General features: G+C 43.1%; 1 protein-coding gene across 1 annotated transcript in view; it reads left to right on the top strand.

Moving 5' to 3' along the window:
- Positions 1 to 5,969: 5,969 nt before the first annotated feature.
- The window catches only part of DCAF11 (DDB1 and CUL4 associated factor 11), a 47,345-nt gene continuing 26,860 nt past the window's right edge, over positions 5,970 to 26,454 (top strand). Inside the window, exons 1-10 of the mRNA XM_068130363.2 lie at positions 5,970 to 6,429; positions 15,251 to 15,360; positions 15,946 to 16,079; positions 16,248 to 16,312; positions 16,950 to 17,050; positions 17,435 to 17,581; positions 21,732 to 21,786; positions 22,053 to 22,121; positions 22,278 to 22,335; positions 24,538 to 24,723. Of these exons, the coding sequence (XP_067986464.1) occupies positions 6,359 to 6,429; positions 15,251 to 15,360; positions 15,946 to 16,079; positions 16,248 to 16,312; positions 16,950 to 17,050; positions 17,435 to 17,581; positions 21,732 to 21,786; positions 22,053 to 22,121; positions 22,278 to 22,335; positions 24,538 to 24,723 (996 nt within the window). The 5' untranslated portion in view covers positions 5,970 to 6,358. The remainder of the gene's footprint in view (positions 6,430 to 15,250; positions 15,361 to 15,945; positions 16,080 to 16,247; positions 16,313 to 16,949; positions 17,051 to 17,434; positions 17,582 to 21,731; positions 21,787 to 22,052; positions 22,122 to 22,277; positions 22,336 to 24,537; positions 24,724 to 26,454) is intronic.

The following is a 26,454-nucleotide window of genomic DNA, read 5'->3' as shown; positions in this document are numbered from 1 at the left end:
ACCAATATACTTGAAAAATCTTCGATTTTGCAAGTAACAAACAAACAAACAATAAATATGTCATGCATAGCATGATACTTGTGAAATTCCTAAAATAAGTTGTTGGCTGATGATGACCTCAAAAATAATTGGTGGTTGAATTCAGTGACCTGGTATGCAAATCCTCTTCAAATTTCAAGTCAATCGGATGAAAATTGAGGATTTTCGAAATTTGACAAAGTTGGTGACCTTTGGCCTATATTGACCTATTGACCTTTTAACCCCAAAAACTATAGGCTTCTCGCTTATGACCAACCATACCATTTGGTGAAGTTTTGTGAAGACCGGTTGAAAATTGTGACCTGTAGGCGACTGACATAGACATACAGACAAGACATTTGACATAGACATTTGAAAATTGTGACATAGCCAGAATAACGCACAAGACCGACAAAAACTTGAAAAATCTTCGATTTTGCAAGTAACAAGAAACTGGAGTGAACGGCAAATACTCCCTTTCAGCGCGCGTCATCGCCGGGCCCCCTTCGGTGCCCGGCAATGACGTCATGCAGCGCCTTGATATAGAATAGGAAACGAGCGGTGTATAACAGAATAAATATATGGTGTAAACAAATCCTGTATAAGCAGCTAAAACCGTGTCCTGGGACTTATGACTCACCCTGGTAGAAGGCACATAAAAGGGCAACAGCACTGAAAACCAACTTTCTGGAATTGCACCTACAAGTATATTAAAGTATAAACTAAAACACCCGTCTGATGTTGCTGTGTTACTTTACTTCTGAGTTTTGAGTTTTGACAGAATAACCAAAGTACGAGGAGACGGATTTCTTCAAATGTCAGTATATTCCTCATAGTGGGGGGGCCAATGTTTTCCCGTTGAATTCAAATGTTAATTTGTGGACACTGGTTGGGTTGTCTTTAGGGATGATAGAAGTTGTAGAAAAAATATGTCTCCATTTTTTTCAAGTTCTTTATAGCGGCCATTTTGGATTATCAAAATGGCGTTTGTTGAAAACCGAAATTGTCATTATCTTGGCTTCTAAATGACCTAGAGTGTTAATTTTGGTGTCCAAATGTACATATTTGCGGATACTTAATCCAATAAACACACATTTATACACCTACATATGATCAAAAGGGTTCTTATGGCAGCCATCTTGGATTTTCACGCACTTATGCCAACACATATATATATTTTTTTCCATCATTTTCACTTCTAAATCACATAAAGGCTGGACTTTAGTGTTCAAATGTACACTTATAATGTCTTTGTGCAATATTTTTAGTTGGCAGTGTTCATTGTTACATTGAAGGATCTCCATCCTCCTCATCATCAGTGTTATCGATTCCCATGGGGCGCTCCTGACCCGTGTTACCACACACCTCTTCATCTGCCCCACACATACACATCTCAGAACAGTTGAGATGCTGAGACCTGCATGAGCAGTGAGACATGCATTGGGTCTTCTTGCAGTTACATTTGATTAGATGTGTGATGGCAGCTGGGGCTGGAGGGTCCTTGGTTGTGATGGGCACCAGCTGATCTCCTTCTGCTCTCCATCCATGTTCTGTTGGTTGTGGAAGCTGGGGGTCCGGTACATCAGCCTGATGCCACACCATGGCCTGGAAATGTGCACGAGCAATGGCTTCATGTAAAGCTCCCCGTGTTGGTGGCAGCTTCTGTGCCTCTAGCTGTTTCTTGGTAAACAGTCTCCACCTCAGCTTGCCCACATCCACAACTGTAGTACGAGGCTCATACAGCTGGCATACAAATGCCTCAATGTCACTTTCTGTGTCAGCTCTCAGCTCCTCAGAGGCCCCAAGGTCATGAAACGCAGATACCACCTCAACAGAGCACCTATTGAGGGCTTGCCAACATGTGAGCTTTCCCTTGCCGGCAAACCGACCAGTCTGGTCTGCTCCCGTGAATGCATGGAATCCTGGTAGGGCTGCAGCCTTCCTGACACCAAGTTCATGTACTATTGGTTCCAGTGAGATTTGCCTCTTCTTGTTCCCCACACCCGTGATGAAGTATGTGTCTTTGCATAGTTCATGGTACCAGTGGAGTGCTAGGATGAATACATCAGTATCAGGTGACTGAATGTACAGCTGTGTTGCACCTCTTCGGACGGCATCTAGACTGTGAAGAAAGATCCTCGTATCAGCCTCCTCCTGGGAGCTACGGAGATGCTGTACATCCATGCAGTTGGAGAAGACATCCTGCCTTGAAGTGACGATGAAGACCTTGGTAGTCCCCTCAAAGTGACACAGAGCTTTCTTTGCCAGATAGACAGTTAGCTCATCTTTGGTGTTGGTGTGCGACAGGAACTGTTTTGCTGTCAGTTTCCCAATCGGGGTGCTGTCTTGAACGTGGTAAGCAGTGGGCGGCTTGCCACCTTGGCGCCTCTCCCGTGTGGCCTCTTTCAGTGAATTTGGCAGATCATATCGGTCAAACACGAGGTGGACTTCATCATACCCGTTGGTCTTGCAGTCCAGTGTTGCATTGAAATGGCCAGCCCACTGGGCACATGTTTTGACCCATTGTGGCTTACCCATTGCTTGCACTAATGCCATGCCGTCTATGACAGTCACCTTCTTGGGAGGGGGTGGAGTATGTTCAGGATTGTCGTCGTCTGGCTGCTGACCAGTGCCAGTTGACTTCTTGGGTAGATCTTCTAGGATGGTCCTCTATGGCATTCCCAGCAGCCCTCAGTGCAGCCATCACAGTGTGCATCTCCCCTAGTCGCAGTACCCACTTGCCTTTGCAGTCATCTCTGGTCATCTCCAGCTGTTTGGCTCGCTCATACAGGGCCATGTCTAAGGTGATCACTGTCTTCCTATCGGGACCCATGACCATGCAGTTGATTTGCTGTGTCTGTTTCAAGACTGTTATCAGTGTTTGCCATTCATGGGCTGGTGCTGCTACCAATGGCAGGGCGTTGACCTCTATCAGAGGCTTCGAAGAGGAGAGCAGTGAGTTGTAGGCTGTCCAAGTTGGGATATCGTGATGCTTGATCCTACTGCCAGGTGGTTGTTTTGGATCGTGGACGAGTGACCCAACAGGGTCAGCATGCTGGGGTTCTGCAGCTTGCAGCTGGTCATCTGGTGGGATGATGTCGTCTTGTACGTCCTCAGCTTCAGCTGTTCGCATGATTGTGCGTGAAAGTAGCCACACTGTGTCCGTCGCAGAGTACGGCTTGGTGACATCTGGGTTTGACCGTGTCTTGAAGCTATACGTGGTACCTGTGGCAGATTGTTTGTTTGGTGCTTGGCAAGGAACAAAGTCTGGAGCAGTCAGAACCTTGAGTGAGCGGTGTCTGGCCTTTCGGTCATGTAGTGTCAGTGTTCTATGTTCATCTGTGGAGGGTGCATGTTCCCGTCGTTGGTAGAGTGCCCAGGCTGTAGCATGGAGTGTCCGCTTCCCATCAGGTGTGTCTTCATTGAAGTCACTGTTGTCCACTGCAAAGAAGACAAACGTCCCTATGCACATGGTTCTTGGAAAGTATACACCCTGTTCTGTCGTAGACTCTATGACTGAGTTGGCCAGCTGTGTCTCCAACCGCAAGATCCGACTATAATCAACAGACAGACCGAACCCATGCAGGAAATCCAGAAGCTTCTTGTTTCTGGTGGACTGATGGACTACAATGGCAACGGCAAGCTGCTGTGGCCATTCTAAGCGATGGCGGAATGGTGCATCTGGCTCTTTGGGCTTGTACGTGACTTGGCGTTTTGACTTGTAGCCGTACATGATGTTCTGACTGATGGTTATAACATCTCGATGAATAGTGGCTGAGCGCATAGTCTCTGGCTCAATGCTCGTGGCTGGTCCTTCCAGTAGCCAGCGGAGGAAAGCATAGAGTACTTTGGGTACATGCTTTTCAGCATCATCAGTGTTCATTTCTCCTTCAAATTGCCATGGGTGCTTGTTCTGACAAGCAATGGCACTGCGGAGAACAGAGGCACTCTCAAACAGTTGTTCGATGTTTTTTTCATTTGTCTTCGTCATTGCATCTTCGACAGCTGCATCACGCACGGCAGTGGAGAATACACAGTCTGACTCGTTTCGACGTTTTGGTTTCATGAAGTGAACGTCATCAATGTGAGAGTTGATTTTCTCCTTCATGCCTTGGGTAGTAGGTGATGGGACATTGTGCACACCATTATTGTCAAGAATCCTGGAGTAAACCGACTTCAGGTCAGACATGTTGAGAATTTCACCAGCTTGGAGTAGAGAGCGAACAAGGCTGACAAACTCAATGTCTGCGGCTATTTTGATAACATTAGTTTCTTGCAGTATGTGTTCTTTGTCATCACTTGATGTCCCACTCTTGGGAGCACGTTGGACATTCTGCACCCAGCATGGGAGATGATACTTGACGTCGATCGCATGAGCATCATGTGCACTGATGGCAGCACTCAGCTGAACTTTCCACTTGTGGTTGCTGCCTTCTTCAACAGCTTTCTTCAGCTGTTTACCTGCGTTGAACGTGCATACAACATGTACACTTTCCTTAGTGACCTCTTGACAGAAGAAACAAAGGTCTCTGTTGAATGGAGTTGATGATGAACGTGTGAAGCGAAGAGTCTCGTCTTGCGTAGAACCTGAGGTACTTGCAGCGGCAGGTGCAGAAGAAGGACGTCCACACCTCTTATGAAGATGCTGGGTGTCGCCATGTTCGCAGGCTTTCTGGTGGCGAACTCTAGCACGCTCCAGGTGAGCAGTGTTGCATGTAGATCCATAACATGCCTGGTGCCACTTTGCTTTATTGTTCCTCAAGTCAGTGGCAGTGAAACAGCTTAATCGTTCGCTGATCTGTTTGAAGTCGGCATCACCATATCGTGCCCTCTCCTGGATGAACTGGAGAAACTTTGCATATGAGCCCAGTGCTGGCTCAGTCACTAGTGCACCTTGGGGATCCTGGCACTGAATGCAAAGTGTGAAATCAGTTTCTTTCTTGGTTTTCTTGCTTTTTGGCTCCATCATAGCTCAGGGTCACGAATCTGGAACATACAAATAACAAATAACAATTAAGATAGATGTGCATTAAGTTAGATTTTGGACACTGGTTCGGCTGTGCCATAAAAACCTATTTTTATCCCTTGTAGGTTATTAAAGAAGGTTTCATTCAATTCTCTATCCCCAAAAATGTACAACTGGACACCAGAATCGAAACTCTAGGTCATTTAGAAGCCAAGATAATGGAATTTTACGTTTTCGACATCCGCCATTTTGAAAATCCAAAATGGCCGCCATAAAGAACTTGAAACAATTGGAGACATATTTTTTCTAGAACTTATATCATCCCTAAAGACAGCCCAACCAGTGTCCAAAAATTAACAAGCAATTTCACCGGGCATTTCAATCTGCTACATTGGCCCCCCCACTATCAATGCAGAACCGTACAGCGTAAAGAGCATTCAAAGCGGAACAGCACACACAAACAAAGCATGAACACAGTCCCACTCCCCCCCACCGTTTCGCGCCGAAAACCAACAACGGCGGTGACACAGAAAATCCGTAAATTCTAATAACCGCTAGTTAGCAGCGTTTGCTTATCAATAATTATAACAACCTATTGTGCTTACACACGCGTTATAATCGAACATCTACCAAGTGTAATTTGATTTTGTGGCCAAATGCAAATAATTTGCATTTTTGTCTTTGAAAATATCCAAACATTTACTAGTTTTCCAAGTAAAGTATTCTTGTCAATAAAGGTGTAAATGCAATCAAACTATCAAAAGAATGCTAATTAGTTTGGGTATTTTTAAAACTCGGCGGTCATTCAAGCACGGAACAGCCGGCCAACCGTGTTACTGACGAGCATTACACCGCCAGGGATTAGGACGCAGCTTAAGATTTTTGAAATACTTGTTTATCAAAAAGCTCCAATAAGTAGTAGAAGCACTCGAGGTACTTTCTGTGCGTTTTTATGCAGCTCTTCTAATTTTCTGTAATAAAGTGTATATTAAAAATGTATGTAAATAGGGAAATATTTTGTCATTTCTTTGCCTAGTTGAGTTCAACCCTACGAACTTTTACCGGGAATTAGACGCACCGTGATGGTAAAGCTAAAGGCTCGCGTTACATCATCATCGAACTGTACTTTATCTGGAATGGTATGAGAGTAATGCAGTGAGGCACTGTACTGTGATTTTGGATTTTTAATGAGGTACAGTACACTGTACAGGGGGCGCTATACCGATACGTGTTGTTTGGCAAGTGCTCTGTGCACGTTGGTTCTGGTCAAGAGTCAGGACGTGAGTCCGCGATGCGCTGAGTGTCACCAAAGGGAGGTTGGAGTTCCGTTTTGCCGTTGGATGAAAGACTGCTTTTGAGACCGGCAATCGGCCGATGGGCCTACGGGGATCGCGAGCAATGGAGAGGGATGAAGACATTGCGAATATCCTGCCCTTCCTGACCCGGTAACTGTTATATCATTATAAACAACATGAGGGGAATTGAAGGGACGAGGTTATGATGAAATGACTGCGGGAGTCCAAACAAACGAACAACATCATGATTCATGACGTGGTGAGAAACCGCTCGCTCCGTCATGTCTCCCTGATTCGCGATGGTGGGTATTGTTTGGTAGGCTTGGCTGGGTTGTTTACCTGTGTGTTCCCTCCCCCATTAAACGCCTCGTCGCTCTCACGTCATTGCTGTTTATATGTTGGTGATCTCCGCTCTGAGAACAGAATTATAAACGATCTACAGGTATAAACACACGATGTGATGCAATAGTTAGAGTGTCTGCTTTTTGAGTCTGGGATGTCGGTGGTTTGAACCCTGACCGAGTCGCACCAAAAACTTTAATAACATCACGTGCTGCTTGCTTGTTTGAAGGTCAATATCTAAAAATGACTAGTCGGGGTACACAGCGACGTTGCCCAATGCTGTTCTAAACCTGTTTCTTATTTTGAACAAAACAAATGTTGTTTTTCCCCTGTTTTTGTGGGGGCCTAAAACACCCCCCTAAGGAACGGGGTCGGGTGTCATTTAATATTACCCTTCACATAGCTGCCCTGGTGTTGGGCTAGCGGCTAGGGTGCCGGCTTAGGATCCAAGGATCCTGGGTTCGAATCCCGGGCGATCGCTGAATTAACGCCAGGGGGGTTGACTCAGCCTGTCATCCTTCCGAGGTCGGCTAATTGAGTACCAGTTCACTGGTAATTCCCTGTTTGTCGTTAAAGGCGGCAAAAAGGGTTGGCGTCAGGAAGGGCACCCGGCCGTAAAACATTGCTTCAAATAGGGGACCGAAAAACAACAACAACCACGGTTCCCGAAAAAGGCCAACCCCCGCTTTGCGGGGAAAAATGGCCTCTAAAGGTGGTTATTATTATTTATATATACATAGCTGCAATTCCTTTAAAGAATTAGGTACTATCGAGAAATAAATATATTTTTGTACGCAAGCCTTATATAAAAATGAAATAAATAAAAGAATCCAACTTTTTATTTTTTATTTTGGCTGAAAACACTTCCCTGCAATCACTGATATACCTCCGAAAGTTTTATGCAGCCGTCCCTGAGAAAAACCAAACTCCGTTCATCCATCCCTGAGAAAAACAAAAAAATCTGTTCAGCCATCTCAGAATATAAAATCCGTTCAGCCATCTCTGAGAAAAACAAAAATCTGTTCAGCCATCTCTGAATACAAAAATCCGTTCAGCCATCTCAGAGAAAAACAAAAATCTGTTCAGCCATCTCATCGTACAAAAATCAGCCATAATTCAGCCATCTCGTCGTACAAAAATCCGTTCAGCAATCTCAGAGAAAAACAAAAATCTGTTCAGCCATCAGAGTACAAAAATCCGTTCAGCCATCTGAGTACAAAAATCCATTCAGCCATCTCAGAGAAAAACAAAAATCTGTTCAGCCATCAGAGTACAAAAATCCGTTCAGCCATCTCGGAGGAAAAACAAAAATCTGTTCAGCCATCTCAGAATACAAAAATCCGTTCAGCCATCTCCGAGTACAAAAATCCATTCAGCCATCTCAGAGAAAAAACAAAAATCCGTTCAACCATCTCAGAAAAAAACAAAAATCCATTCAGCCATCTCTGAGGAAAAACAAAAATCCGTTCAGCCATCTCTGAGGAAAAACAAAAATCCGTTCAGCCATCTCTGAGGAAAAACAAAAATCCGTTCAGCCATCTCTGAGGAAAAACAAAGTTCAACCATCTCTGAGGAAAAACAAAAATCCGTTCAGCCATCTCGGTGAAAAACAAAAATCCGTTCAGCAATCTTAGAGAAAAACAAAAATCCGTTCAGCAATCTCGGAGAAAAACAAAAATCCGTTCAGCCATCTCAGAGTACAAAAATCCGTTCAGCCATCTCTGAGGAAAAACAAAAATCCGTTCAAACATGCCTGAGAAAAACAAACATCTGTTCAGCCACGACGTCAGCACTGTCTGCGAAGCCCCGGAGAAGCCATCTCCCAGGGACAAATCCTAAAGATGTTGTTTCAGATACTGTCACAAGTGCGTCATGGCATATGGTCATAGGTTGGAGCACTAATTATATACTATAATCGATACTCCCAACTGCATCCAGGATGACTCCATGTTGTGCTTGGTGGAAGCGAGAGATAATGTGGCAGGCGGCGTTTATCTCTTCCAGTAAGGTGCAGCAAGGGCAGTATGGGACACCTCACTGGCGCTTTCCCCACTCTCAATATTGAGATGCATATGTACTGATATATATTGTCCTGTCAGCCCCTACGGATAACACCGCAGGGTGATGGATTGCCGATCGATCTTACTGCCGAGGCGAATTCCCGAAACTGCCGGTTGGTCCATCATGCACGGGTGAAAGAACCAAAGTGCTTACCTGCACGGAGCTCACGGGGCTTATACTCGAACCCACAAACACAAAAACACGACAAATGAAAAATGCCACAATAATAAATTGAATGAAAGTCAAGCACGGCAAAATAAAGGTTAAAAAAAATAAAAAAATAACCACCTTTAGAGGCCATTTTTCCCCGCAAAGCGGGGGTTGGCCTTTTTCGGGAACCGTGGTTGTTGTTGTTTTTCGGTCCCCTTTTTGAAGCAATGTTTTACGGCCGGATGCCCTTCCTGACGCCAACCCTTTTTTGCCGCCTTTAACGACAAACAAGGAATTACCAGTGAACTGGTACTCAATTAGCCGACCTCGGAAGGATGACAGGCTGAGTCAACCCCCCTGGCGTTAATTCAGCGATCGACCGGGATTCAAACCCAGGATCCTAGGATCCTAAGCCGGCACCCTAGCCGCTAGCCCAACACCAGGGATTGGCAAAATAAAGGTTGAGGTAAAATAAATCCTACTGTGAGATGTCTCAACTCAGACACGAAAACACACAAAGGGTAAGATTAAATAAAAATAAATGTTTTAAGCCGGCCGCCACTCAACTTTGCTCCAACAAGATCGCCGAATGAAGTCGGCAGCACAAGGCGGCCCGAAGCCGCTCGCGCAGGAAGCACACAAGATGACGGTGCAAGACCAGGAAACAAAGCACGGAAAGAGCAGAGGGTGCAAGACCAGAGAAGAGGCCAACAAACTGTCTGCCACCAAATAACAGAAAAAACTATAACGCCACTCAGTAGAATGCATACTCCCGCCGTTGGTGGCCGCTGCTGAGCCCAATCTTCCGATGGTAAAAAAAAATCCTTCAAAAAATTCCTGGATCCGGAATAATATCCTGAGCTTCACCAAAAACTAATCAATTCTTCCTTATCCCAAGGGCAATCATCCCACCAACTTTCATCCAAATCCGTTCAGAACTTTTCCAGATATCTTGTTCACAAACAAACGAACACACACGGACGGACACGATCGAATGCATTACTCCCTGGCGGGAGTAACTAGAACGGCACTCTTGAGAGCATACCTCTGCCTGGTTGGCCATATCACTCAATGGTGAAGAATCACTTAAAAATTATCTGTTAGAGTCTGGCAGATCTGGCCCGGATACTGCGGTACCTTTTCCCAGATGGCAGGAGGGCAAAAAGTCCATAGGACGGGTGGAAACGGTCGTCAGCTATGCTGGTGGCCTTGCGTGTTTGTAACAGATATCCTGCATGAAGGGGAGAGAGACCTCAATGATGTTTTCAGCTGTCTTCACTATCCGCTGCAGATTCTGGCATTGCAATTCCCGTACCAGACAGTGATACAGCTGGTCAGGACACCCTCAATGGTACCCCTGTAGAATAAGGTGAGGATGGAGGGGGGAAGGCTTGCCTTCCTCATGCGTCGCAGGAAATGGACTCGCTGCTGTGCTCTCTTGGCTAGGGAAGTGGTGTTGAAGGACCATTTGAGGTCATATATGATGTGCACACCAAGAAACTTGGTGCTCCTAACTGTCTCCATGGTGGAACCGTTGATGTACAGTGGGGAGTGGTCAGCGTGGGCCTTCCTGAAATCCACAGTCATCTCTTTTGTTTTATCCACATTAAGAGACAGATTATTGTTACTACACCAGACTGCTAGCCGCTCCACCTCCTCTCTGTATGCTGACTCATCGTTGTTGCTGATGAGACCCACCACTGTCGTGTCGTCAGCAAACTTGATGATATGATTTGAACTGTCCTTGGCAGAACAGTCATGAGTCAGCAATCTGAACAGCAGTGGACTGAGCACACAGCCCTTGGGGGGGGGGGGGGGGGGGGGGGGGAAACCGGTGCTCAGTGTGGCGATGCCGGAGATGTTATTTCCGATCCGGACTGTCTGAGGTCTCTCGGTCAGGAAGTCCAGGATACAATTGCAGAGGGAGGTGTTCAAGCCCAACAGGCCCAACTTCAGTATCAACTTACATAGTATCAACAGCATTCTTACATAAGTGTTTTTGTTTTCCAGGTGAGACAGGGTATGACCTTGGGGTGTGGTCTAAATCTCCAAGATTGCTCTTCGTCCATAGAATAACTTTCTTACATGCTCCCATTTGTTTCAAAACAAAATCTTTAACAATTCCAAGTGGCAGAGGGGATGAGATACAACATTGCCTCACACCAAGGGAAACGGCAAAGAGATCTGCCAAAACATTGTCTAGCCTTACGGCCCACTTGGCATCTGCATTGAGTGAGATGATGACATTAATGATTTTTGGTGGGAGACCATAAATCTTGAGGATGTATACTTCTCAGCAAATGCTCATTTGTCTTTGCGAGCTGAAGCCCTTCACTTTCTTGTCCAATGATCTATATTCTTCTCATAAGGCTGCTTGTTCTTCAGAGATGCTTGTACTCAAAAGTTTATTCATGCATTAATTCTTCTCAGCAATCACCGATCAGATGTCGTCGCTAATCCATTCCTCTTTTGTTTTTCTTGCATACCCCAGTGTTTCTTCAGCTGTCGAAGTGTAAGCATTTTTTTTTTTTTTTTTTTTTTGGTGTTCAAATGGCAACACAGAGAGTAACCCAGTTTTAGGACCGGCAGAGAAGATAACTGAGAAGGAAGTTGAGGAAGCGATAAAAGCAATGAAGAGTAGAAAAGTGGGAGGGCCGATGGGAGTTGTGGGAGATATGTTGCGGGCAGCGGGAAATTGGGGTGTGAAGAGAATGACAGATATCTGCAATCTGGTGGTGAAAGAAGGCCGCATTCCAGTGGATTGGGAACTGGGTACCCTCGTCCCGCTATACAAGGGCAAAGGTGATCCTCTGGACTGCGGCTCGTATCGAGCGATAAAGTTATTGGAGCATGGAATGAAGGTATTGGAAAAGGTGTTGGAGAGGAGGATAAGGAAGAAAGTGAAGATTGACGAAATGCAGTTTGGATTTATGCCAGGAAGAGGAACGACAGACGTCCTTTTTATTGTGAGGCAGTTGCAGGAAAAGTACATGGAGAAGAGGAAGAAGTTGTTTCTTGGGTTTGTTGATCTGGAGAAAGCATTCGATAAGGTTCCACATGAAGTAGTGACATGGGCATTGAGGAAGTTAGGAGTTGAGGAATGGTTGATCAGAGTAGTGATGGCAATGTACGAGAGAGCGCGCACAGCTGAAAGGACGAAGGACGGGAACAGTGGTGAGTTTGAGGTGAAGGTGGGAGTGCATCAGGGGTCGGTACTAAGTCCACTACTATTTGTAGCTGTGATGGAGGTGCTGGCTCGGAATGTAAAGGAGGGTTTACCGTGGGAGTTGTTGTATGCAGATGATCTGGTGTTGATTGCAGAAAGTATGGATGGACTGAAGGAGAAGATGAACAAGTGGAAGGAATGTATGGAGACAAAAGGCCTGAAGGTGAATATCGGAAAAACGAAGGTGATGGCAAGTGGTAAAGCATGTGGTGAGGTGGAAAGAACTGGGAAGTGGCCGTGTGCTGTGTGCAGGAAGGGTGTCGGAGTGAATTCCATTCAATGTACAATGTGCGCTGAGTGGGTTTATCAAAAATGTAGTGGTTTGAGACGGTCATTAACCAGTGTGGCAGCTACATTCAAGTGTAAGGTGTGCACAGAGGGAGCTGCAGATGGAGGAAATGTTGCATTGGATCTTGGAGACGGCGTGAAGCTGGAAGGTGTGAAAACATTTTGTTACCTAGGCGACATGTTGAATGGAGAAGGTGGATCAGACCCTGCAACGGTTGCTCGAGTGAGATGTGCATGGAAGAAGTTTCGGGAACTGAGTGACGTGCTGACGAGGAGGGGAGTGTCGTTGAAGCTGAAGGGAAAGGTGTATGCTGCACGTGTGAGAAGTGTTATGATTTATGGGAGCGAGACATGGGTAATGAACGTAGAGCAGCAACGAAGGCTGGAAAGGGTGGAAATGCGAATGGTTCGGTGGATGTGTGGAGTATTGTTGAGAGAGAGGAAGACAAATGATGAATTGTGAAAGATGATGGGAATAGAGCCTGTGGTGGATGCTGTGAAGAGAAACAGTTTGAGATGGTTTGGTCATGTGTTGAGGAAGGATGAAAGTGATTGGTTGAGAAGAGTGATGGGGGTGAATGTAGAAGGAAGTAGAGGACGGGGAAGCCCGAGAAAGACTTGGCTAAAGATGGTCGAAGTATAAATGCGGACAAGGGGGTTAACAAGGGGATATGCAGAAAATAAGGCAAGATGGAGAAGATTGTCATGGGGACCGCAAGGCTAATCCCCGCTCTTGCAGGGAAAATGGCCTTAAAATTCCTGTTGTTATGACATCATAGGTCACGTGGTATGGGCACCATCTTGGAAAAAAACAAAATAAAACTTTGCACCTCTATATCTCCAAAAGCGCTGCACAGAAAAAAAAATCGAGACACGTCTCATTGTAAAGAACTCTCCATGCAGAATAACATATGTTAATGATGATGTCATAGGTGCCTACATTATGACGTCATAATTTGACAAGTAAATAACTTCATCCAATCAAGATGAAATTTCTTGAGCATCATCTCAGTATATATTGATGCAGAAAAACATATAGAATGATGTCATAGGTCACGTGGTTCAGCCGCCATATTGTTTTCAGTGAAAAGCCTTGAAAACTACCAAAAACCGTTTTCCTCTGAAACGGCTGAACAGATCGAGGCCAAACTTTGCAGGCATGATCGCATGCCCAAGACAAACAAGTTCATTTTTCTGTACGTAGCATTGTTTCGGAGTTATGATGTTTTTTGAAATATAAACCTTTAAAACCTGGCTCCTCCCTCATTTTTGATCATATCGAATGGAAACTTCACAATTATGTTCCCCATGTGGGCATCCTAAAATGCCCTTTTCGAATTTGAGATAACGCACATGGATTGGCAGCGATAAATAAATTAAACGAAAATCTTTTTTTAATTATATCTCTTGAACCGCTTCATTGATCGCCGTGAAACTTCATAATAAAGTATAAGTCATGAAGTGGAACAAGTGTGCAAAATTTAAAGATGATTGGTTCTGTGGTCTGGAAGCTATAAGTTATTTTGTGAAGAAGAAGAAACTCTGCATGAGCTTCTGAGGCTATTATTCCAAGGAATCTGGCACTGCGATCTTTCAGGTTTATTTCCTTTAAAAATAATTTTCTCTGCAATCAGTGGACCGATGGACAGGAAATTTTCACGATAGGAGCGCTTTGGCCTGTCGAATCTTTTAAAGCTAATTATGACATTATACGTCACGTGGTACCAGCACCATCTTGGAAAAACCATCATAATTCGACAAGAACAAAACTTCATCTGATCAGGATGAAATTTCTTGAGCATCATCTCGGGATAAATTGATGTAGAAAAAAATAAATAATGTGAAAGCAGGGTTGTATCAATGCCAGGTTGTATCAAAGAGTGTCCAATGAAAGCGTGTTCAATGAAAGCGGGGTGGTATCAAAGCGGGGTTGTATGAAAGCGGGGTTGTATCAAAGTGTGTCCAATGAAAAATGGGGTTGTATCAAAGTGTGTCTGATGAAAGTGGGGTTGTATCCAATCGTGTCCGATGCAATCGTGTCCAATGAAAGCGGGGTTGTATCAAAGTGGGGTTGTATGAAAGCGAGGTTGTGTCAAAGTGGTGTTGTATCAAATCGTGTCCGATAAAATCATGTCCGATGAAAGCGTGTTCAACGAAAGCGTGTTCAACGAAAGCGTGTCCAATGAAAGCGAGGTTGTATCAAAGTGGGGTGGTATCAAATCGTGTCCGATGAAAGCGTGTTCAACGAAAGCGTGTCCAATGAAAGCGAGGTTGTATCAAAGTGGGGTGGTATCAAATCGTGTCCGATGAAAGCGTGTTCAACGAAAGCGTGCAACGAAAGCGTGTCCAATGAAAGCGAGGTTGTATCAAAGTGGGGTTGTATGAAAGCGGGGTTGTATCAAAGTGTGTCCAATGAAAGCAGGGTTGTATCCAAGTGGGGTTGTATCAAAGTGTCTTCAATTAAAGCGTGTCCAATGAAAGCGGGGTGGTATCAACATGTGGTGGTATCCAAGTGGGGTTGTATCAAAGCGTGTTCAATGAAAGCGAGGATGTATCAAAGTGGAGTGGTATCAAAGCGGGGTTGTATCAAAGTGTGTCCAATGAAAGCAGGGTTGTATCCAAGTGGGGTTGTATCAAAGTGTCTTCAATTAAAGCGTGTCCAATGAAAGCGGGGTGGTATCAACATGTGGTGGTATCCAAGTGGGGTTGTATCAAAGCGTGTTCAATGAAAGCGAGGATGTATCAAAGTGGAGTGGTATCAAAGCAGGGTTGTATCAAAGCGTGTTCAATGAGAGCGGGGTTGTATGAAAGCGGGAAGGTGGAGGAAACGTGATCACTGCCAGCAGTTATAAAGTGGCAGTTCTAGTTTTATTTGTTTATTGTATTTTTATATCTTGACCACAGAAACCTGTTGGACGAAATTCATAGACATTCTCCATTGTCTCAATCTGGTGATGAGAGTGAGAGTGAGAGGGGGTGGAATGGAAGACTTGGTGACTGCTACAACCCTCCAGGTGGGTTTGATATGCCTTGTTTTGATGAAAAGATAAACACAAGAACATTTATATATAACAATCAGATGTTCTCCTCTCTTGCCTGCGTTGTAGCGATATCCCTGCCTTTGTTGAAAAATGAAAAGAACGTATGCTGGAGACTTAATTTAAATGATCAACTCGTTAAATTCCAAATTCACTCTCCAAGAGTGTGCATCTGAAAATCTCGATTAAAAAAAAAAAAAAAAAAAAAAAAAAAAATTCTAAAGAAAGATGAACTCGTAGAAATAGTTTCTTTTCCTTGTACCTAATCTAACCCTGTCAGGGATTAAGCTATAAAATGGATTCTAATAAAAAATAAAGTCTAATAAAAAATTGATTACTTTTCTCATATTCTGAGGTTAGATTTGTTGTTTTGAGGGACATTATTGGCACATACTGTATTTGAGAAGGTTTCTGCCTCAAGTGCATGAAACTTGAAATGAAAATAAAGGCAAACGTGTGATTGTTATGATTCATCTGCATGAGTACATCTGCCATTGTAACTCTCTTGTTCGGTTCTCATAAGCTCATTGATGATTCCTTGACTCTTTTGTACCCGAGCAGAGGATACAAACCCAGATACAACAGAAGTGAAGCACAGCACGATCCAACAGCAGATCCTGCTGGATACTGGAGGTGTTTTTAACCTGAAACCCCAAACCACACGGTGCCACACTCTGCCTAGACTTCTGCATCAGGTATCTACCTCTACATACATGTCAATCCTTATGTTTATGTATCCCAATGATCACCACACTCTTCATTTTAATCTGAACATGAACCCAACTCAATGGGAGATAGTTCCTATGTTTGTTGTGGTTTTGATCCCTGTATTTATAATACCTGTATGTGCTGATGTATGCCAGAGGGAGGCAGGTATATGCCGTGGCAGATCTTTCTCAAATGGGCAACAAGCACAAGTGCTTTCAAGGTGAGTAAGATGCTCTTGATTCAATGTGTATTATTATTATTATTCTTTTTTTTCTGGCATTGCAAGTCATGGGGACATCATGGGGACATGGGGACCGCAAGGCTAACCCCCGCTCTTGCAGGGAAAATGGCCTTAAAATGCCTTGTTGTTGTTGTATTGCAAGTCCTTTGAAAGAAAGGAGGTCGGTCACTCTACAATCAGTACTTTGCTTTTTCCGTACTCCTAGAAACCTACCTAACTTACCACATGTTAATTGTAATCAATAGTAATTTTATTTCCAAACACTATACTGTCGCACAAGTTTTCTAGAATAAGCCCAATGCAGTGGAATTAATCTAGCAACGCTATAAATGTACAAACACCAAAGTTTGTGGCCTTTTTATCCTGTCACCTCGCTCTTCCATGAGCCCAGATCTTGTTTTTTTTAAAATCATTGTGCAACTGACACACATAGGTCACATTGCTCCTTGCATGATATGGCCACTGATGTACGAATACGTACTATCAATAAAAATATTCAACTTCAACACAACTTTTATTCATCAAAATAGTTATTTATTTATTTATTTTTACATCCAGTATAGACTGTTCAAACATAAGAATTATTAGCAAAGATTTTATGCTCAATCCTTTGCAGATTTATCCCCAAACATATTTGGCGGAAGGAAAAACTGGGGGAGAAGGTGTTTTGTGGAGTCTATACGGTTGATGGGTCCATGTTTCTATCAGCTTGCCAAGGTAAGTGATTGTGTGTGTGCGTGCATAAGGTTTGCTCCAAATTTCTCCGGACACAAGTTTGACAAAGGGTAATTGTGTAAATATACAGAGAGAGTGAGAGAGTGCGAGAGAGAGACAGACAGACAGACAGACAGACAGAGAAAGAGAAAGAGAAAGAACCATGAGAAAGAGAGAGAGAAAGAACCATGAGAACGAGAGAGAACGAGAACGAACCATCTATTTTTCTATTCAATACTTACACAAACATGGTGGAATTTTTCACGCTCTCATGCTCTGCAAAACATCACTTGATCTCCAAAAAGTATATAACCGTCAGTATTGCTGGTGTTATTTCTTACCAAATGTGATGAATTAAGATGTATTTGTTTTAATGCCTGTTTGTAGATCAGAAGATTCGGATGTATAACACACGTAATGGCTCATTCAAGAAGTTTAAAACGGTACGTGCGCAGGATATGGGCTGGAGTGTGCTCGACACTGCCTTCACACCAGATGGTGCTCACTTCCTGTACTCAAGTTGGTCTAATTACAGTGAGTCTTCATTTGTATTTCATATCTTAACCAAAATCTGTCTTTTGTTTCTGCATTTACATCCATCTCTTTTTTTCCTTTTTATTCCCATCCCAACCCATCTCCTTTTTATTAATTATTTGTGATGCACAATGATGAAGTGAAAGAGACATCAATTTTTTTATACTTTTTTTTTTTTTGTATACAGAATCGAGGCTCATGTTAGAGCCAACACATTGAACATGAAAACATGCACATACACAGAAAACATGCAATGAAGGGAGCGGGAGACAATAGGGGGAGAGAGGGAAGCACAAAAGCACAACAACAGAAGAGAACAGGGACATCGGTAGATCTGTGGAAGGGGGAGGGCTGGGGGAGGAGGGAGGTGTACACGGTATAAAGCTAATGAACGCTTCGAGGACTTTCAGGAAAGAGGTTGGGGATTGAAAGAGGTGGATTTGGGGTGTTTTAACGGGGGTAGAAAAGATCAAGGTTTTGGATGGCGGAAGACGAGATGGTGGTAGACAGCTGTTTTAAAGACCTGGAGGGAGGAGTGGGATTGAAGAGAGTGAGGGAGTTTGTTCCAGAGGCTGGAGAAAAGAGGAATGAAAGAGTGAAGGTGAGCAGAGAGTCTTGATTTTGGCAGTTTCACCAGAAGAGGGTTGTTGGCAGTTCTTATACATCCTGCAGGAATATTTGGGGGACAGAGCACAGACAGAGCAGGGGGAGCTAGGCCTGAGAGGAGTCGGTGGAAGACAGAAAGACCACCAACCTGCCTGCAGTGAGAGAGAGAAAGGCCCTCGGAGTTTTTTTTTTTTTTTTTGTATACTGAATCGAGGCTCGTGAAAGAGCTAACATTAACTTCACAAACAAATCAACCAGACAAACAAAATATATAAAAAGAGGGAGCGGAAGACAAGATGGGGAGAGATGGGGAAGCACACAAACACAACATTTGAGAGCAGGGAGATGTGTGGAAGGGAGAGGGCTTGGGGGGAGGAGGCGTGGGAAGGGGAGGGGGGGGGGGGGGAGGGAGAAGTATAAAACACAAGGACACCAAGGACTTCCAGGACAGAAGTTGGTATTTCAAAAAAGTGGAATTGGGGTGAAATTTTCACGATAAACAAGGTCTTTCATGAGCCCCCAAAGAAAGAAATCTGGAGGTGTAAGGTCTGGGGAGGTCTGGGGTCATCTCCATCATGAAGGGCATGGAGTAAGCGTGGAATGTAAGGTTTCCATTTTTTCTGGTGAAGGATACAGATAACACTTGATTGGCTCACTTCCAACTCTGCAGATAAACGGTGAGTTGACTTTTGCGGACTTTGTTCCAGTCTCCTGATGGCTTCTTCAGCCTTAGCTACATTCGTTGCCGTTTTCGGACGACCGGACTTCTTTGCAGTGGCTACCGACCCTGTTGCTTCAAATTTGTTGGTGCCGATACAAATTTGCTTCAAATTGAAGCAAATTGCTTCAAATTTCTTGAAGACCCTGTTGCTTCAAATTTCTCGACAATCAATCGTATGTTTCTTCCCTGGGGTGGGTTAATATTGAATTCCTGTGCCAAACGGCATGCCGCCATCGTTGGTTGTTCATTACATTTGTAGTAATGTTTCACGGCTGCAATGCGTTGATTCATTGAAAGGTAATTCATGGTTCAATTTGGTGCAAATTCAGTAACTTTCCAAACTCTCAGCAATAACCTGCAAAACAAAAATAAATAAACGAAGAAAATTAATAATCTGCAAGCCAATTTATTAACAACATGACATCCCAGAAAGAATCTGACAGCCGAAAAAACAGAAATCGGGCGCGGGCGCTACTTTTGATTCACTCTGTATTTTCCAGCTGATCCAATGTTACCCGTACCAGAAAAATGTGCACAAAGTGATCACTTCCACTGCAGGTGTGTTCTACATTCCCACCAAAACATGGAAAAGAGAAAGATTTGTACAAAATTGGTGCCCTTTGTAATTTGATGATTACCTGACCATATGCATGTTGATGTGCACGATTCGACTGCAGCAGAGGCAAAGCAAGCCTGACATGTTCCTGGAACACACAGCCTTATTTATGGTGGATGAAATGTGGATGCATCATGTGATCCAGGGTGGAAGAAGCAGTGCTGAATGCCATCCACCATGATCACCAAGGATGAAAATCGCTTGTTGCAGCCAGGGAACACTGAAGTTGATGCACATCATGTTATTTTCCCACAGTAGCCTTATATTTGACCAATCTGTTCAGATATAAAATAATTGAGGAGTCAAATTGACCAATATGATGGTCTCTACGGCTGTGAACAGAATTATGTACAGTTCACGTTTAAGCCATACAAGATTTGCATGGACCTTCAAGATGATTTTTCAGTTTTGTCAGTACTGTACTTTGTATACAAGGTCAAGGCTTGTGGAAGAGCTGGTACACTGAACAGATCAGGATGCAATAGAACAAAAAGGAACAGTAGAGAAATGGGGAAACACAAATAACAAAGTTGAAGGACAAAGTAGAAGGAATCTTGGACAAATAATTGGTATGGGGAGGAATGAGGGTAGGGGTGGATAGGATGCATACAGAAGGAAACTCTCATGAAGGAAAAACTGGAAATTTGAAATGAGGTGGGCTTGGCGGTGTGTTGGGGGGGGAAGGGGGGCGAGAGGTGAACCTGAGTTTGGGTGTGAGGATGGGGAGCTTGGGGGTGTTCGGATGGGGGAAGGTCAAAGTGTTGGTGTACATCTATTCCGCTACTCTGTCTGAACTTCCTTCCAGTATCGGCACCTGCGTGTTGGCAATTCTGCAAACGTTGTTCGGTACATCCAGGAAATAAATGCAGGATTATTCATGGCTGAATGTGAAAATATAGAATGGGTGCCCGTCATTTTAATAGGCTTTGGGGCTAGTCTATATACTGTAGATTAATAAATGTGGTTGTGAGTCCGAAGTTGATTACACCATTAGCATTGTCCATTCCGCATGCATTGTTCAGTACACCATTGTTCAGTACACTGGCGGGATTATTTAAGGATGAATGATGTAAAATATATATAATTTTTCTGCTGGTCTATATAAATTTAGGTAGGGTGAGGAGTGGGGAAGGGTGGACAGGGGTGGGAGGAGGCAGTTTGGAGTTGTTGGAGAAGCAGATCATAGTTCGATTTTGGTGAAGATACAGATCAAGATATGAGAATAAAAAAAAAATTAAGTTATTCTCCATCATTGAGAGATGGGCTAGCGGCTAGGGTGCCGGCTTAGGATCCTAGGATCCTGGGTTCGAATCCCAGTCAATCGCTGAATTAACGCCAAGGGGGTTGACTCAGCCTGTCATCCTTCTGAGGTCGGCTAATTGAGTACCAGTTCACTGGTAATTCCCTGTTTGTCGTTAAACGTGGCAAAAAGGGTTGGCGTCAGGAAGGGCATCCGGCCATAAAACATTGCTTCAAAAAGGGGACCAAAAAACAACAACAACCACGGTTCCCGAAAAAGGCCAACCCCCGCTTCGTGGGGAAAAATGGCCTCTAAACGGTGTTTATTTATTTTTTATTTTTTTATTGAGAGATGGGGCCAAATACGATATTGCATGATATTTCCAAAAGTTGTGGACAAGTTATGGCAAAAATTGGTGAATGATTTGGGTAGGTGACAAGAACAAGCCGATTCGATTTTGATTCAGGCCCGGATGTAAATCAGGCCAATTGGTGGGATACAAAACGTAAACTGTTCAGCCTGGCAGAGGTATGCGCTCTAGCGAATGCCGTTGTAGTTTTTTCTGCAGCGTCGTAGACTCATTGAAGAGCTTGTACGTACATCACTTGCAAAACAAGGCCATTGGTACATTGCAGCACACTTTACATGATCTACAATGACATTGCTAGACAATAGACAAATCGGAACAATATATGGGATTTGAAACTGGAATTTCTTAGCATCATTAGGAAAGTGCTTCGTTGTGAACACCGAACAAGCCAACCCAAATACCACATCAGATAGCACTTTAAAGATGATAACGATACCTTTCCAAGCCTGCCTTTACAATGCAACGGCATGATTCCATTCCACACGGCTTTCACAAAACTGTAGAATAGCATCGTTCATTCCCAGTCACAAATCCTGCTTGGAAGGATTCATTTGGCTGATGATGCTGTATTTTATGGTGTTTTCTCTTTGTTTTCAGTTCACATCTGTAACATTTATGGGAAACATGAGACACACACACCGCTGGATCTCAGGTAAGCCACTTTTGATGAGCGTTTCTTATCTTGTTTTATCTCATTTTACTCCACTGCATTTACTTACACTCTTCTAACTGCTGCACAGTGACTCCTTTATAACGCACTTGCCTTTTGTGCTTTCCTTTCTGCTAACACACTATTTAGATGTGCCATGCCGCATCTTGTGTGTAGGCAGCTTGCATTTTGATACATCAGTTGAAGAAGCATTTTGGCTCGATAAATCCATTTCAAACCATTGCTTTTGTGCTGGCCTTTTGTTGCAGCCCTTTTGTGCGGAGATTCTGCGTTTTTTCCTTGTCCGTTTCCTCCGATAGCCAAGAGATCATGGGAGGGTGAGGTTTATTTATTGTTCTTTACGAGTTGCAGCACTTTTGTGCAAGTGATATTCAGAAGCTTTGCATGCCAGCCCTTAGGCCTGAGTCGAGTCATAACGCGGAGATTCTACCTTGACATCTTTTAAAATATTTTCTCTTTTGGCTGCTTTCTAGGGCAAATGATGGCTGTGTTTATGTGTTTGATCGTGAAAGAAATCAAAGAACGTTAAAGGTACATACAATTCTAGCCTTGGTTTTGGCAGCTAGCTCACTTATTTGCAGATGGTTTTCCATATGTGATACATCATTAAGTCATGCATGCTACCTGATGAAATGTTGCGTTGCTTTGAGAAAAAGACCACTGAAGGCACCACTCGAGACAAAGTTTGCCATATATGGGGATGAGTGGGGGGTGTCAAAGTTTTCTCCCCAACCCTGAAGGAATGATCCTGCACCAGCGAAAATCAGCAAAGATGGTGGTCGTTTTCTCTCTAGTTTTCAGCCATTGCCACACTCTACCACCACCTATTCATGTGGTAGGCAAGTTCCCGGATGCTATTGGAATATTAAATCATGTTTATGGTTTTATGGTTGTTCTGAAAGTCATTTCCAACATTTCAACTGCCCCTAGTGATATGATGCCATTCTTCGGTGGTGATATCGACACAGCTGTCCCATCTGCAATCACTTTTAGATGTTAAAATACCCCCATGACAGCTTTCAGGAGAGAAGCCATACGTGTTGTTATCCTGTTCATTTTTCCCAAATGGGTTTATATTGTAAATAAGACTGTATTTAACTGGGGGGTAGATATGTGTAAATATGGCATTGCTGAAGTTTGATTAATAATCTTGCACATGCTTTTCTTTTGTTGTTTGATAGTAATTTTTATTTTCATTTTGGGTCATGTTTAGATTGTCAACAAAAGTATACGGATCATTGTCGTCTTGACCAGCAAGAGTCGAAACGTTTTTCTCTTTTAAAAAGGTTTCTGAGACAAAAATACAACTTCATTTCCAATGGCATCTGGAAACTCATCCACCATTTCGAAAGATGTGCGACACTGAATGGAAGCAGTGTGGAAAGGAGTCGCTTTTGTACCGCGTTTTTCTGGTGCCGGACCAATAATTCCTTCATGGTTATGGAGAAAGAAAAGTTTCTTAGCTCTCCCCAATTATGAGTAACTTGGCCTCTCTTTTTGTTATTGGTAAATGCACTCAGATTCCTCTTCCTCTTCCTCCTGCATCCTTTTCATTGAGGGAGTCAAGTTAATCATAATCGGTGTGTGATTAGATTAATAAGAGGTTGGGGATGTGGTTCAATCTCATTGTATCCCATTTCGTATCGATTGTTAAATCAAATTGGTCTTTTTTTCCTTCCTTTTGTGTCTTAAAGGATGGCAAATGTCTCCGTGCAATACAAATAACTTGGCTGTTTTTCATGTCATGGGTTTTGTACTGATTAAATGCTGCATTCAACAGTTACGATGCTTGTAATTTAGTCTTTTGTCTTTGCATAAAAGCAAATATTTTTTTATGACAAGCAATGTTTTTGACTCTTATGACTTCTATTTATAACAACAGATGATTGATGTAAACCATTAGTGCCATTTTTAAAATGTATGCCATTCAGGAAGTACATTGAGTCTTAATGTCTACCCATTGTTTACCAGTAAGCTGATTATCTGAGATGAAAATAAATATTTATCTTGCTTCACTTGTTGAGGGTCACAACGTTGCAACAATGAACATTTAAGCTGTTGCCAAGGATAACAACAATAACACTAAATTGAAAACGTTATTAATATTCGGTGGTGCAATGGTTAGACTCGGGGGTGGTGTACCAGACTCGATGGTGTAGTGGTGAAAGCATTTGCCCTGAGTCTAGGACGTTGGTGGTTCAAACCTCGGCCGAGTCTTACCAAAGACTCAAAAAAATTATTGCATGTGCTGCTTCCTTCCTTAACGACCAGCATTTAAAAGGATAGAGCATGGATACTCCCCATAGGCTGGCAATCATGGGGAGGAGGAAATTCCTCCTTAGGAAATGCCCCACTGAGTGCGGTGAGAAAGGTGGGGCCATTGTTGTGACGTTGCTGGTACCCAAAGTTCCCCAGGAAGTGCTGTGTGTGTGTGTGTGTGTGTGTGTGTGCGTGCGTGCGTGCGTGCGTGCATGCGTGACTTGAGTGTGTCATGCCAGTATTCTTTGGACACTTCTTAGGTATGGAAAGCTTTCTTTGCAATTTTATAAGCAGCATTACACTTTTTGAATGTGTGTCCCACCTACATGTAATTCTTCTTCCCAGGAAAGCATTAGTTGGCTGCTAATTGGTGGCATCTAAGGTGTAAATGAGGAATAATGGCCACTTGTATGAGCAGCATGCTTCCAATAAAAAATTTTTTTGCCTGTGACAATAATGGCTTGCCATCCACAGATTGATTCACACGAGGAAGATGTAAATGCAGTCACTTTCATGGATGAGGGATCGCAGATCCTTGTATCTGGTGGAGACGATGCTGTGTGTAAGGTGTGGGATCGGCGTTCGCTGCGAGAACAGAATCCTCAACCAGTGGGTGTGCTGGCCGGACACCGTGATGGTGTTACCTTCATTGACACCAAGGTTAGAAGATGTTTGGCAAAATAAAAATTAATGGGATGTTAGTTTTTTCAACTCCAGACTTTGTATGTCGATCTGTTGGAAATTTAAGCCAAAAGTTGCTGCCTATTTGCATTGCAATCAATTATTTCTGCTGAAATGTGATATATTTATGTGAACATACATGCCGCCTGTTAATGTCCTAGACTCGGTTGCATAAAATTCCCTTATCCTTAAGGAAACATTTACCTGAAGGTACACTGTGATTCCTTAGCGAAGGATTTCCTTAAGAGCTGTTGCATAAACAACCCTTGAGAAATCCTCAAGTAAGCATTTCCTTAAGGTTGAGAAAAACTTTAGGAAATAGTTAAGTAAATCCTCAAATCTTTCCTTAAGGATGCTTTATGCAACCGGGCCTTTGTTCTGTATATGATCTTCTATCGGAGAGTATGCTAGTATGCTATATAGTATGCTAGGAGAGTAAGGATGGTGTGGAAAAAAATATCGTTCCCTTCTTGCTACATTCAAAACTAAAGTTGCAGAATCTTTTCTCAAAGGTTGCTTAGGCTACATATGAGAAGTTCCCCTGGTCTGATGAGATGATTAATGAGGTAGGGATCACTTTTCAGTACGCCAGACCATGGCAAAAGGAAAAAAGAGCAAAAAAATTAGATCAGTCAAACCTGGACTTCATCTTCTCGTTCATAATCATAATAATCTTCTTCAGACGGAATATTTCCGAGTTGCCTCTATCGATAGCAATGATTCTGGTACCATCCGACAGTGTTTTACTTCACGCAACATCCTTTGGTATCGTAGTTTTAATACCTTGAAAGGATTCCAGAAAAAGTATGGAAAACTACATTCCTTTGTTAAAGAATAGGAAAGGATCTGAGTGGTGGGCGGGACTATGACTTAATCAGCCTGATGGAGGCGTGGCCGCTAGACACATTTGCCTCGGTGTCATTGTATTATGCATGACAATGTGACATCAAATAATAACAGCAGAAATATCATGTCTCGGGAAATCCCTTGTTTTTCAGTGTTATAATTATGAAAATAAAATAATAGGAATTGGTGAAGTATCAGTGCTTCGCATGGGATGCAGCATGTGATCAAAAACCCTCTCCAGTGACATTGTCAAGGTAAAAGCGAAACATTATTCAAAGATGTAGGGATGGTTTCACATGATCATTTCTTATGATCATCCCTACTTTGTTTACATACTTTTTAGAGCAACATCCCTACATCCTTTTACATTTAAAAAAATGTTTTTATTACTTGTCATATATTTTATACCATGGTGTCTGGCCGTGCTTTTGTCTGTCTCCCATTTACGGTGGTCACTTCCCATGCTGCATTTGAAAAACTCAACATTCACTTTTGAAATAACAGAACAAGCATGAATAATGTTAATGCTGAATTTTATTTCACAAGCAGGATATTTTGCCCTCATGTTAGACAAATTGAACCTCTGCCAACCGATGTTGCACCACCATTTTGCAGTGGGCGGTATAAGTAGCTTAGAGCTTTGGCTCTGAGTGAAACAAATATTGCAACACAATTAACCTTTTTAAAGTCCATGCTATTATTTAAATTGATAAATTAACTTAAATGTTTCCCGTCACTGGGGAGGGATACTTTTCCTGGCATACAATACAGTATGTCCAAGCCCCTATTAAGCCGAAGACATTGTTGATAAAAAGGTCCCAATACTTTTGATAATACTGTAGAATCCCAACATTCGTGTGAGAT

Source organism: Myxine glutinosa, chromosome 11 (genome assembly GCF_964187855.1).
Source record: "Myxine glutinosa chromosome 11, kmMyxGlut1.1, whole genome shotgun sequence".
NCBI classification, from domain to species: Eukaryota; Metazoa; Chordata; class Myxini; order Myxiniformes; family Myxinidae; genus Myxine; species Myxine glutinosa.
This window is presented reverse-complemented; position numbering and strand designations above follow the sequence as displayed.